Source organism: Pelodiscus sinensis, chromosome 1 (genome assembly GCF_052426305.1).
Source record: "Pelodiscus sinensis isolate ZL-2025 chromosome 1, ASM5242630v1, whole genome shotgun sequence".
Classification (NCBI taxonomy): domain Eukaryota; kingdom Metazoa; phylum Chordata; order Testudines; family Trionychidae; genus Pelodiscus; species Pelodiscus sinensis.
Window position 1 is genome coordinate 6,807,654 of NC_143052.1, and position 14,578 is coordinate 6,822,231.

A 14,578-nucleotide genomic window follows, 5' to 3' on the forward strand; every position below is an offset into this window, starting at 1 on the left:
TCGAAAGAACTATTCTGAAACGAGCGTTATTCCCCAAGGAAAGCAGGAGTCCGGATTTTGAAATAAGCAGCCCGTTATTTTGAAATAACAGGCTTGGTCGTGTGGACGCTCCGCTTATAAATTCGACCTAAGGGGGGTTATTTCGAAATAACACCTTAGTGTAGACCAGGGCTTAGACTGCTGCATAGCGGAGTGGAGAATCAGAAACAAGATTTAGAGGTGTATCTCTCTAGAGGATCGGCAGGTCCCACGTTGTGTTTTCTCAGGGGTATATACGATATTTTGCAGTGCATAGCCCTGGGTGTATGCAATATTCAGTGATGTAGGTGTAACCACCACCAGATGGATTTGAACCTGGGACCTCTGAAGCTTAGTATAGAAGCCTCTACCCTCTGAGATAAAAGCCAGCTGTGTCCCAGCACATGCTGTAGAGGTCTCTTGATCTTAGCTGTTGCTGTGGTCTAGGTGCCACTTGCATTGGTCAGTGAACCACACTAGGTGTGTGCATAACCTAGGTCCTAGAGTACACCCGATGTACGCACTACCACATATACACCATGCATGGTGGGGATGTTCTAAACATCTCCATTCCTACCGCACCTACCGACAGCAAACACTGTGACTCCTCTGTCCTGTAGCACCACGGCAGCGTCTTCCACTGAATCAGCTGATTGCCCGTCTGTGATCAATACAACGACCTGCAAGGAAGCAGAGCCACAGCTCAGTAACGAGGGTGTCTAACATGAGCGATTTGCAGCACCAAAGATGACTGGCCACAGCGCTTTCCCGACGGGCGAGGTGTTCCCTCAGAGAGCCCGGCAAGGAAGGAGCCAGGTTGACGACCCTGGAAAGGGGAGGCTGCAGCTTCTCCACAGAACAGAGATCCCATCCACGCAAGCTTCCTTCCCTACACACCTTCCACTGCCCAGCCAGGGCATCTCAGACACCACAAACTCACCACCCGCAGGCCTGAGGCCTGCAGGGAGCTCTGCTAGGGAAGCTACTTTCAGCCACGGCCAGATTGGAAACGGTGGCTGACGTGGGTAGCTCCATATCTCACTGCTCGTTCCTCGGAGCCACCTTGGTAGCCACGCCCTTGTAGCAGTCAGCTGAGAAGAATCGGGCAGACCCGTGGTGGGATGCTCCTTTTGCCCTGTCCCTCGCGGCTCTGCAGGGCAAACAAGACCTGCTCCCGAAGGCTTAACAGACACCAGAGTCCCTAACATGGAAAGGACGATGCTGTTCCACGCAGTGTCTCTGTGGTGCAATGGGTCAACGCACTCGAAAGACAGGGCAGCAGAGGTGTTAAAGCCGTGCTTCTTGGTGGCCACTCAAGTCCTGCTGGGAGCCTCCTAAGCCCCTCCCCTTTTTTGGATTTACTTGGGATTGGTCCTGCTTTTAGCAAAGGAACTGTTGGACTTCTGAGGTTTCCTCCGCCCCAGGATGCTAGAATTCTAGGCCGCATTCCAGTTTGGGGAAGCGGGTGACCCCCAAGTCAGGAGCGGGCACCTCTAATAAGAACCCACCGCAACGCCCAGTTTCATTGCTGCTCCGACATAGACTCCTCATGGAGACCTTCCGGGAGGACACAATCCATCTGCCACGTCAGCGGTTCTTCACGTACCGGGCCCCAAAACAAGGGGACCTTCGTCCCCCTCTCGAGGCTAAGCCGAGGTTCATGAGTCTGTTTCTGCCGCCACGCTAGCAAAGCTGTCCTGTTTGCTCAAGCAGTACGGGCTCACGGTCCAACCCTCGCAGGGAGGCCGGGCGGGAGAACTGACCTTTGCCGCATCTCCTCTCGCTGCTGCGGGACCGAAGACCTCCTGGGCCACAAACGCCAGCGCACGCCCTGGTTTGGCCCTACCCCCTTGAAAGGAGAGTTCCCGGACCGCACCCAGCACCTCCTCGATGGCGACATAGTCCGTCAGTTCGATACTCGTCCTGGGAGCCGGAAACAAAAGGAGAGGTGCAAAAGAGGGTTTTCACAGCAGGGATTTCACTAGACCTCACCTAAAGCGGGGGTCACCAGCCCATAGGTCTGGATTTACTGGTCCATCCTGGAGCCTCTGACATCGGATCCTGCCTGGTTTGTCCAGGAGGCTCTCACGTCTTGGCCTTTCAGCTTCCCACCCCTCACGAGGAGCTGCCCCCCTTCTTCCCCCTTGCAGTGCAGGGTTGGGGAGACTGTGGAGGGGGAATGCTGAGATATTAGAGTGTCCCTCTCCTCCTGCCCCCACCCACCATCAAAATCTCTTCGCTCCCATTGGCCAGTTTCCAGCCAATAGGAGCTGAGAGATTTTGCTAGGGATGGGGACAGTGCGCAAAGCCTCCCCCTATCCTTGTGCAGGAGCTGAGAGGCACAGGGAGGGAGCAGCCAGCGGTTTGGAGCAGCCTGAGCCTGCCTCAGGGTCCTGCAGGGCTGCTGGCTGGGAGCCACCTAGGGAAGCGTCTCCCGGTCACAGCCTGCACCTGGCACCACTTTCCCTTCCTCCCCTCAACTCCGCGCCCCAGGCCGCCTCCCCCTCCTGCAACAGGTCACTATCCCAACCCTTTGCACTCTCCCTCTCCCTGGTCACAGCTCCCTCCCAGACCCTGCACCCCTTCCTACACCCTTCCCCCAGGCCAGAATCCTCTCCTGCACCTACACCCCCTCCCGGACCCAGCACCCCAATCCTCTGTCCTATATCACAACCCCCTCCTTCACCCATATGCTCTCTCAGACCCTACACCCTCTCCTGCACCCCAGGCCCCTACCCCGAGCTCCCTCCTGTACCCATCCTCTGCCCAGACCCCGCACCTCCTCCATAGAAAAGTGCAGCCCTTGACCACTTACCAAAATCGTGGCGTGGTCCCCCATCAAAAAAGATGGCCCACCCCTGCTCTAAGGATATATTTACAAAGCAGTTCAACACCCCTGGCTGGCCCAAGTTAGCTAACTTGGGTGGGTGAGAGCTATGGTGTGGAGATTCATGCTCAGACATCTATACCACAATTTTACGGCCCCACATAGGCAGGTGACATAACCCAGCTGACTCTAAAAAGCTTTATTCAGCAATATGGAGGACGATGGGTTTCCACCACACCAGCTCCCTGGGGCTGCTTCACCTTCCCCTCATGCCAACGCAACGCCGCTGCCTTCACCAGAGTGGCTCCCGGAAGGAAGATGGCGAAGAAGCTGCGAACGGGGTTTCCTGTCTGAGGGAATCCAGGGCAGCTTTGGGAAGTCTCCCCAAAAGGGGTTTATTGGGGCAAGGGACAATCCTGGTTCTGAGCCAGATTTTTAGCCCCTTTCCCGTTAAAGATTTGAATGTGCCTTCGAATGGATGACGAAGCACATGAATCCCATCATGCCTCGCTGCCAGAAGGAGGTGGGCCTCACAGGCTCTCTGTGTTGAGAGGAAACGGCGGTTTGCCCCACCTTGGCTTCTCCGCGTAGAGCATCACTCCCAGACGGACACCGTCTTTGCCCATGACGACGTTCTCGAAGGAGAGGACCACGCTGTAGATGAAGTCTTTGATCAGCCGGAAGTTCTCTTCGCCCACGGTCCAGGACTCGCCCACCAGAAACAAGATGTCGGCCAACTCTGCGGTCGCACACACTGGTGGGGAGAAGAACAGAGGGGCGGGGTGGGCTCAGTGGCAGGCGCTAGGCCACGGAGCGTGTAACAGATTAGTCAGCGTGGAAACCGTCTCAAGGAACTTCAGCACTGCAGGTCGTGTAACTCCCGAATGACGCTGGCTGCCTCAGCCCCGCCCCTTCCGCTGTGGCCCCTCCCTTCCACCTGAAGCCATAAGAACATAAGAACGGCCGTACTGGGTCAGACCAAAGGTCCATCTAGCCCAGTAGCCTGTCTGCCGACAGTGGCCAGCACCAGCTGCCCCAGAGAGGGTGGACCGAAGACAATGATCAAGCGATTTGTCTCCTGCCATCCCTCTCCAGCCTCTTACAAACAGAGGCCAGGGACACCATTTTATCCCCTGGCTAATAGCCTTTTATGGACCTAACCTCCATGAAATTATCTAGCTTCTCTTTAAACTCTATTATAGTCCTAGCCTTCACAGCCTCCTCTGGCAAGGAGTTCCACAGGTTGACTACACGCTGTGTGAAGAAGAACTTTCTTTTATTAGTTTTAAACCTGCTACCCATTAATTTCATTTGGTGTCCTCTAGTTCTTCTATTATGGGAACTAATACATAACTTTTCTTTATCAGCCCTCTCCACACCACTCATGATTTTATAGACCTATAGAAGCCCCGCCCCTTCCAAGACACAGAGCCAGCTTCACCCACACACACCTTGCCTGGGGGCCCGTGGAAGCTGTCAGCCCCTCTGGGGGCTAACTGATCACCATATTTGGGTCAGGAAGGAAATGTTTCACTTTAAAACATGCTTAATCTGGTTTAACTGAATTTCATATTCTGCAGGCATTGTGCACCAACATCGCTTGGACCGAAAGCAGGCGATTTGGTGCAGCTCTCAGGTAACACCATAAATATTTTCTTTTTTCCATCACTTTACTGTCTTTATTTAGGCAGGTGATGGATTTGTAAACTTGGACATTTTAATGAGTGTTTCTCACTCCAATTCAGGAAAACACTGATTTGTTATTGTAGGGCTGCAAGAGGGCTGGAATGGATGCAAAGGTTTGTTAGCGCTGGGTTGTTTGAAGTGGTCTCTTAGGATACATCTACACAGCAACGTTATTTCAGAATAACTGTCGTTATTTCAAAATAACATAGTGTGGGTACATCTAAACTACATAGCTCCGTCAACGGAGCCATGTAGATTAGTGTATTCGAAAAAAGGAAATGAAGCGGCAATTTAAAGGATCTGCCGACGAAGGGTTCTGGGGTCGGCAGATCCCTGTCTAGACTGCCGCGCTGTGCCGACAATCAGCTGATCGGCACAGCGCAGCGGCCATTTTGATTTAAATGAAGTGGCGAATATTTAAATCACCGCTTCATTTCCCTTTGCCATCCTGCCTAATCTACATGGCTCCGTCGACGGAGCCATGTAGTTTAGACACACCCTGTGTGTCTACACAGCGAGCCATTATTTCGAAATAAAGTCGAGCTGGAGGATTTCGTACTCCGAATCCTATAACTCTCATTTCACGAGGAGTAAGGGAAGTTGAAGGAAGAGTATTCTTCCTTCGACTTCCTGTTGTATGGACAGCGCCAAAAACCGAGTTAAGCTATTTCGACTTCAACTACGCAATTGATGTAGCTGAAGTTGTGTATCTTAATTCAGCTTTTGCCCTGCAGTGTAGACGTATCCTTAGTGCAGAGTCATTCCGGAGTGCTTGGCTGATGCGTAATTTTGATGTAGCCTGGGCTGAGTTCATTATTATTGTAGGGTTGCTCAACCGCACAGGGCTGCACCCAGCTTTGTTCCTATAGGCTGACACAGACTCAGGGCTGCCCCCTGGTTTGTTATTGTAGGGTTGCTCATGAGGCGTGCACTGCACATCTGTAACACCCTGACCATGCCAGAGCCCTAACTGTCTGTGCTCGGGGCTTTCTTCGGGTCTTTAAAACGGGAGGAAATATACAGACGACATGAATTTCGGACCCAATTCTGTACCCCCGATGCCTATAACGAAATGGGGCTCCTCATGAGAGTAGGGGTGGGCACAGCTGAGCTGCTTAAAGCTGAGTGATTCTTTTCCATCACAGAATAACAGTTCTTTGATCTTCCTGGTTTAACTGGCATTGTTAATACCCTCTGGATGAGGGGCGAATTAAGAAAGGGCTGATCTGGGACACTGTACTTGCCCACAAAGGGGCGTGCTGGCTCAGACTGGAACAGTATCTGCCCCCTACTGTTATTCACAACAGAATTCCAACCTACTGCCGCCGTCCCGCTGGCAAGTGAGATCCTACGGGCAAGTCAAAGCCAAATTCTTTGACTCCCTTTTTCTGGAAATCTCGACATGAAATCCCAGAGAGGGACCTGTCCCTTCCCCCACTGCCCTTCCCCTCTGCTTTTTCAGTGTAATCATCCTTCACGTTCAAGATGGGCGAATCCTTTCCAGGGAGACTTAATGATCAAACCAAACCCCGAGTGCTGTTCTTTGAAAATCGTCTTGCAGTCGGTGTACCCAAGTGCCGAGCATTCTGGGCACGATGTGCAATACAAACCACTGCCGCTCAGGGCTTAGCATCTTCAGTCACAATCCAGAAGACAGCGTCATCTCCCGGGGCAAAGCGTCCGTCGGATCACCGCCCTTGCTGCCTACAGGGGCCTAATCTGCTTATCATTACTTACTCCACTCACATAGAGACAGTCTGTGCTCCGCAAGGGGCCTGATTCTCCACTGCCTTCTTTGGACTGTTTACCCCATGGGGAGCAGCTGTTGGCCATTACTAGCCTTGTTTGCATGCACATTGCACACGTGCAAATGGGGAATCAGTCCTGAAATCCTCCACGGCAGCTGGGCGGCAGCAGTAGGTTGGAATTCAGTTGTGAATAACAGTAGGGGGCAGACACCCTTCCAGTCTGAGCCAGCACGCCCCCTTGTGGGTGGGCGCAGTGTTGCAGAAGAGCCCGTCCTTAATGTGTCCCTTATCCAGGGTCTCAACACATCCAAACAGGCCGTTACGCGCTAGAGAGCCCCTCCTGGTAGAGAGTCTATTGGTACCAGTCTGCCCTGGCTGCTTGACCTCTTACACCTACCGGGGTAACATCCTTCTTAGGATTCTCAGATCTGGGGAGGTCTGCAGGCTGACACTGCTTCTGGGATTGCTGTGGATCCCTGCCTGGCCGGCTTTCAGACAGCAGCTGGGGGACGAGTGGCTAGGAGGCTGCCTTCTCCAGGCACTCCTCTTACAGGCTTCCCCAAAGAATTCCCAGCGAAGGCTCCCCATTCTGCCTCACGCTTCCCAGGCTCGGGAACCCCCGTCTCTCTTTGGAGTTCGGGCTAACTGAGCTCTGGTAACTTTTCTGAGACCCAGGTGGTTCTTTAGCAACCAGCCTCCTGGGACAGTCAGGCTATGTCTACACCGCACAGTTATCTGGAAATAAGCTGCTCCGGAAGTTATTCCAAAATAGCTTATTTCAAAATATCACGTCAACACTGCAGAGAAGCCTCAACACTTAGTCTGAGCCCAGTTTCCCTAATGTTGACGTGCTATCTCGATTTAGAGCCCCACGAGGAATAGCTTAGGATGGCTTTGGTGAGGGACTATTTCGAAAGAGCAGCAGTGGAGCGTCTACACACGCCTTATTTCCAAAGAGCTATTTCGGAACAGGCATTATTCTTTGTAGAATGAGGTTTACAGACATCGGAATAAGCCGCCCGTTATTTTGAAACTATTTTGAAATAATGGAATTGCTGTGTAGACGCTCGCCTAGTTATTTGGGATGAACAGCTGTTATTCCGAAATAACTTTGCTGTGTAGACACACCCTTAGTTACCCCCAGACGGGGCCTTCATAAGGCAGTCATGTGCAGACGGGAGAGCAGCTGCCCCCCGTTCATACAGAGCTTTCAGCGCGATGTAGAGACTCAGTGAAATCCACAAGGGCCCTGGGTCTGCAATGCTTCTTCAGCTCAACACCCCAACCAGAGACCGTTTGGACAGGTTGGATCCAGCATACGATGTGAAGTGTCTCCGGATTGGTACCTTCTGGAGCAAATTCCAGCACAGACAGTTCTATTAATCACAGGGGGATATGATTTTATTTGAAATTTTCCATGCACTTCCGAAATTACCCCGTTTCATCCATCAAAGGTTTGCCGGAGACATCTGTAAACGCTGATTTATTGCACTGTTCCAGGCTATGAATTAAACAGCATTATAGTCAAAGCTATTGGCTTAATTGACGGGCAGGAATTTAATCAAGTTAATGTAGCCAATTCCAAAGCTGCCATTAACCCCTTGCTGAATGTTCAAGAGTTTCCAGGCAATGTCTTAAAAGCTCAGAGCCTCATTCTGCCTGGGAAGTGCTGTGTCCTAGCAAAGGTCCTGGCAGCTGAAGCCTTATTCCCAGCCAAAGAGGCCCTAGAGTTGGGCTCAGATCTGTCTGGGAGAAGGAGCGTTGCAGGCCCAGGGCCCTTGTGGATTTTCTAGGGAGTGAGTTTCAGCAGCAGAAAGTCGCAACAGCTCCAAACTACCCAGCTGTGGTGGCCCTTTCACCTCAAATGCAATGTGTTTTTGCGCAAGAGAGCGTCCACACTGCATGGACACTCTTGCGCAAGAAAGCTCTGATGGCTGTTCACGGAATGGCCATCAGAGCACCTGTGCTTTTTGTGATAGGGGTTTCTTGTGCAAAAAACCCTGCGGAGCATCCACACATGCCTTTTTGCACAAGAGCTGTAGTGCAAAAAGGAGTTTTTCCTCGTGGGGAGAGGAATCACTCTACTGGAAAATGCCCTCTGTCCTGCCAATTTACTGTATTTTTTTTTTTTTGCACAAAAACACGCTTGAGGTATGGACACCACTGGTTTTTGTGCAAGTTTTCGCACAAAAACCTTGTAATGTAGACATAGCCTATGTGTGTGTGTCACTTGTAATGCTGGTAGGGGAAACACTAGGGCTACGTCTAGACTGGCATGATTTTCCGGAAATGCTTTTAACAGAAAAGTTTTCCGTTAAAAGCATTTTCGGAAAAGAGCGTCTAGATTGGCACGGACGCTTTTCCGTAAAAGCACTTTTCGCGGAAAAGCGTCCGTGCCAATCTAGATGCACTTTTCCGAAAAAAGCCCTGATTGCCATTTTTGCGATCGGGACTTTTTTGCGGAAAACAGATCTCAGCTGTCTACACTGGCCCTTTTGCGCAAAAGTTTTGCGCAAAAGGACTTTTGCCTGAACGGGAGCAGCACAGTATTTCCGCAAGAAGCACTGATTTCTTACAGTAGGAAGTCAGTGCTTTTGCGGAAATTCAAGCAGCCAATGCAGACAGCTGGCAAGTTTTTCCGGAAAAGCGGCTCATTTTCCGGAAAAACTGGCCAGTCTAGACACAGCCTCGCAGAATCAGGGAGGATAGATCCATCAGTGGCTGTTGGTCGAAGTGGGTGGGGATGTGTCCCTACTCTGTTTGTCAAGGGCTGGGAGTGGGAGACAGAGAATGGATCATTTGATGGCTCCCTGCTCTGTTCATTCCCTCTGGGGCACCTGGTGTTGGTCACTGTCAGGGGAGAAGGTGCAGGGCGGGATGGACCTTTGGTTTGACCCAGCGTGGCCAGTCTGATGTTCCCATCCCTCCTGTCCCACTCCCCTAACCCCCTACTCTTGCCCACCCACCCAAAGTTGGGGTTCACCCAAGGGGGCCCTTCTGGCTATGCCAGCTCGTTATGCCAGCAAATACAACCACCTAGAAAAGCCATTACCCTCTCTGCCATGGGCATTAGCCTTGGCTGCACTGCCTTTGGTTCTGCAGGGCACAACACACGTACCTTCATGCGGAGCCGAGCCTGGCGGCTGTGCCAAGAGGACTGCTAGTGTAAGGATGTTGGCACATGACACTCTCATCTTCCTAGGACAGACTCTCCTCTCAGGTCACCAGAGCGACTGCAGAAACCGAACGTCGATGGGTCTGGAAGAGAAACCAAGGCTTCGTGCAAATGTAGCGCTGGTGAAGAGGAAATCATTTACTATCCCACAGGGCAATGGGGCTGTCTGAGCTTCCTTCCAGCCTCGGTCTTTACTTAGCCAGACTGCCACTAAGAACCAGTCTTGGTGGTCTCTTAATTTCTGGCCTCCTGTTGAGACAGCCAATGAATACCTGTCCCCCAAGGAAAGGGGAGGAGAATGACCAACTCTCATCACTTGATCTTTCACACAACACAAAGGCAACCTGTGGAACTCCTTGCCAGAGGATGTTGTGATGACCAGAAGTTGAACAGCCACCAGATTTAACCCCCCTGAGAGAAACATTTTCAGAAGCCTCTACTAAATTTTGGAGACCTAACTGGAGAGCCCTCTCTGGGTCCTCATTTTCAGAGGTCCCGAGCAATTGCAGGTCCTGGAGGGACAGAAAACCTGCTTCAGCCTAGGGCACAACCAAATCACTAACTAATGGGGTTAAGAAATGTTTCCTTTATAGGATGCTACACAATTCAAGCCTTCCTCAGAGACATGTAGTGCTGGCCACTGTCAGGGACAGGACGCTGGTCTTGGTGGACCTCACATCTGATCCATAATGACAGCCCCTATGTAACGTTAATTAACAACCTTCTCCGAGAAGAGAATGTAACATGTGCTTAAGAAAGGGGGGTTAGAACATTCTACAAACCTCTTCTGCCACCCTCGCTACAGCCGTCGCTCTAATAGGAAGGAGAAGCCTCGGCATCTTCAAAGCCCCAAAAATCAACGTGAGAGCCTTGCATACAGCAGCCTGCCACACGTCATGCTCAGCTTCTCATTAGACTATTTTACAGCTAACCCCTGGGTTCCTCGAGCTAGTGGCTCTAATGAGCAGCTTTGCACACAGCTGCAAGTTTCCCTTGTCATTGTGCAGTGGGCCTGGAAAACATTTGTTCCTGTCCGTGTGTGACATCCCGAATCCGCAACAAACACTGATGGCTCATTAAGGCTACAGGATCCTCGCTCTAAGTAGCAATAGGCGCAGTATTGCCAAAATGGGTTTTATTCTTTCTTAAAGGACTATAGGAGAGCGTCTCCTATTCTAAGCTTCTCCTCTTTAGCCCAGACTGAATAGACTCTACAGGTGACATACAGGGAACTTCCAGGAAATCACAGACATCATATATATAGTAGCCCAATGTCTGTGTGACTGTAACGCTGAAACGCTGGCTGTTCCCTCTGGGCGGCGCTGTTCTCTCAGGGGTGCTGCATGGGGAGCGCGGGGCCCAAACGGCCGCTTGCTTCTATGCGGCGGCCCGGCTGAGCGGCGCAAACGTCAGCCGAGCACCACGGCGGGAGGTGAAGGAGGGCGGAGAGGTGACGTACACACGCAGGGGGCGGGGCCTGGATGAGCGTGCATCCCTGACGGAGACAGAGGAGAGCGGAGAGAGTGAGAGGCAGGATGGGGAGAAAAGAAAGAGAGAGATGGAGAGAGAGACAGAGGCAGTAGGAGGAGGCGCGAGAGAAACAGAGACGGAGCGAGAGACCGGAGGCTCAGGAGAGAAGACCGACGTGGAGGAGAAACCTGAAAATCCCGTCTTATGATGGGTTAATTGGCTAGTTAGAGAAATAAAAGACTTAATATATCACCCAATCCAGCTCTCTGCCAGGAGAGCACTGTTCCTCACAGTAAATAACATGCAATCACCGAGCTACAATAGTGCCTAATAAAGCTGTTGATTCGCACTGTTTCAGGTGAAGGAAAAGCACGAACAAGAAAGAACAAAAGTAAAGTCTCAAGGTGGGGGCATGGGATGGGATGAGAAAGCCAGCGAGAACAGGTTGCCGTGACAACATTGTTGCTGTCTCTGGGCCAGAGCCTCCCCAAATCCCTGGTTATTCTGATCGATTGCTGTTTGGATCTAACCAAATCTGAACGTTCTGAGACTTTTCAGTGAACTGGAAAAAGTTAGTTTCGGGTCTGTTCCAGCTCAAGGATTCAAATGTGAGTCTCTCAGATCCAAGGTGAATGTCATAACCACCAGCCTAATGGTTTGTGAGGGGCAGCAGCAGCAGCTTTTCCAGCAATGCATTCTCACCAAATAAACTAATCATCTAAAAAACAAGGCGCTCAGTTTTACTGCCAGGACAAGGGGAGATATTTAGAAATGCATGGCCCGCTTTTTGCAAGGCCAGCTCCCTAGCCTGGCAACACCAAACGCTCCAAACACCATTCTGTGTACACAAAACTCTGCCAGTCTTTAATGTGCTTAATGTTTTCTCTCCCCCCTGCCCCATTTCTTGAAACTTGTGCATTAAATGTAGGTCTTTGTTGCCTAGCAATGAGCCTATTCCAACCCCCTATTCTTCGCCTCCTGTCATAATCTGTTTGTGACACCACCATCAGTTGCTATGGAGAAGGCTTGGGTGTGAAAAAAATCTTTCCAAGGCTTTTTATAAATTCCAATAAAGAATAAACAACAGAAGCAAACCGATTGCTAAGAACTAAAGTTGCTATGGGGAAAACGGGTCCATCACTGGGTTCGGTTTCCTATTCGGTTACAGGTTTATTGTGTGACTTTAGGCAGGGTTCTGCGCCTCGGTTTCCCTTTTGTAACCTGGGGTTCATTACATTTCCCTTCTGTCCTGCCTATTTTGATTGTAAGCTCTTCAGAGCAGGGAACTTCCACCTGTTTGTAGTCCAATGGGATTGGGTTTCCAGGTGCTATTTTCATACTACTAATAATTTACGCCCCTCCAGGAAAGACACAACACAGACCTAATTTTTCAGTGTTTCCCAGTGGCTCTATTTCCCCTCCCCAAATGTTTTCTTCTCTAGCAATTTGGCTCTAAGGAAGGGACCTTTTGGCTCTAGGAGCATCACCAATGGGGCTGGGAATGTTTGATTCTAGAGCTGTGAACAACAGTGTAATGGACCATGGCCCTCAGTCAGCAACGTTCACTGCAATAGGGAAGTCAACCGAGTCACGAATCTACACCCACTTTGGATTCTCCGGTCATCACTACGCTGCATGCTTCAGCATTGCGCAAATTCACGGTAACCGTGGTGCTAGAATTCCATGCATGTCCACACCGAAAGCCCATGCTGCTACATACAAGCTGTAGGAAATTAACTCGTGGTGGAGGGCAGGATCTTTCCAAAAACATGAAAGGGATTTGGGCACAGAGGCGTTGCCATCAAATCCCTTAGGTGATTTCATAATCCTCTTCTTTAGCCTCTGCACCTTGTTGAAATATCTCATTTCATCCAGCAACAGACAGTGGTACATACATATACCAGCCAGTCCGCTGTCCTCTTTTTAGCACCTACTGTTCTAGCCACATCCTTACACTGCACGGGGTTTATCAGAGCCCTAGCTTGGAACACGCTCCTGGCTGCCTGTAGACGCAGAATTCTCATGTTGTCTTATAGTGTAACCCATACACCTGCGCTCATAGGCTGTGTCTAGACTGGTCAGTTTTTCCGGAAAATCAGCCGCTTTCCGGAAAAACTTGCCAGCTATCTACACTGGCTGCTTGAATTTCTGCAAAAGCACTGACTTCCTACTGTAAGAAATCAGTGCTTTTTGCGAAAATACTATGCTGCTCCCATTCGGGCAAAAGTCCTTTTGCACAAAACTTTTGCGCAAAAGGGCCAGTATAGACAGCTGAGATTTGTTTTCCGCAAAAAAGCCCCAATTGCGAAAATGGTGATCGGGGCTTTTTTGCAGAAAAGCACGTCTAGATTGGCACGGACGCTTTTCTGCAAAAAGTGCTCTGGCAGAAAAGCGTCCGTGCCAATCTAGACGCTCTGTTCCGAAAATGCTTTTAACGGAAAACTTTTCCATTAAAAGCATTTCCGGAAAATCATGCCAGTCTAGACACAGCCATAAGGTAGTGACTAAGGAATGATTGGTCACACCTGGCCTACAGGACAAAGTTGTGCCGGCAGAATTGGGCTGGCTAGAAGTATTAGCTAGGTCGGCAGAACCCCCACTGTAGCTCAGCTGACCGAAGTATTGGTCCTATGGAACCGGGCAGCTCAGTTAAGCTCTCTGTGCTGATTATAGACTTGAGGATTAATTCAATTCAAAGAAAGCAAATGCCATCCTCAATCAGTCTAGTGCTCCACAAAGTCCTGCAGCTTAACGACAGTACAAGAGGTTTCAGAAGAAGGCGCGCAAAACCCCAAATAACCTACCAGCTGCAGCCTACAGATTGAATACAAGCCGTGCTATCTTTGCTTCCTAGATATGGAGCCCAGTTGTATAGCCCAGATCAGGCTCTGTATCCAGAATCAACATCAAAGTTGAACTGAACTTTTTCAGATTTCAACAACAAAAAAAGTTCCGGAATTGTGTTGGGTTTTTGCTCAGCCACCTTTCTGGCTACCTTCAAAATCTACATGTTAGGGTCAGCTGCATATGAAATGCCCAGATCCTAAGGAGGGCACCATTATAAAGATGAGGAGCGGCTCAGCATCCCCAAATTTTGGGAAATATGCACCCGTAAAACTATGAGGAAATGCACCAAACAGGCTTCAGCCTGACCCCAAAAGCCTCACTCTCATGCATAGAGATGTACTCCCTTGTCTCATTCTGAGATACACAGCACCACATTGCTGGGGAACAAATCCATATCTGTTTCTTCACGCAACACACAGTCAACCTGTGGAACTCCTTGCCAGAGGATGTGTGAAGACCAGGACTTTAACAGGGCTCAAAAAAGAATTAGATACATTCATGGAGGGTCCATCAATGGCTATTAGCCAGGATGGGTAGTAATGGTGTCCCTAGCCTCTGTTTGTCAGAGGCTGAAAATAGATAATAGAGGAGGGATCAGTTGAAGATTCCCTGTTTTGTTCATTCCCTTTGGGTCCCCTGACATTGGCCACTGCTGGAAGACAGGACACTGGGTTAGATGAACCTTTGGTCTGACTCAGTATGGCTGTTCTTATGTAGCGTGTCAAAACTCTCACAGACACCAAGAGATTTAGGGGCAACAATTTCAGGAGGAATGAGGTGCCTAAAGACCTTTGAAGACTGGGACCC

The 14,578-nt window shown here is 50.3% G+C and overlaps 1 protein-coding gene across 24 annotated transcripts in view; it reads right to left on the reverse strand.

Moving 5' to 3' along the window:
• LOC102464061 (uncharacterized) overlaps positions 1–14,578 on the reverse strand; it is a 252,426-nt gene that overhangs the window by 222,234 nt on the left and 15,614 nt on the right. For 23 of the 24 annotated variants that reach the window (XR_016349502.1, XM_089778116.1, XM_089778115.1 and 20 more), the window contains exons 2-5: positions 9,398–9,537; positions 3,419–3,599; positions 1,782–1,941; positions 605–698 (exon numbers count right to left, since the gene is read on the reverse strand). Coding sequence is in view for 23 of the 24 variants with exons in the window: in XM_089778116.1 (XP_089634242.1) it covers positions 605–698; positions 1,782–1,941; positions 3,419–3,599; positions 9,398–9,473 (511 nt within the window). In the remaining variant the exon portion in view is untranslated. Of the gene's footprint in view, positions 1–604; positions 699–1,781; positions 1,942–3,418; positions 3,647–9,397; positions 9,538–14,578 lie in introns of those variants that run through there. The other variant, XM_089778125.1, reaches the window with a different exon arrangement.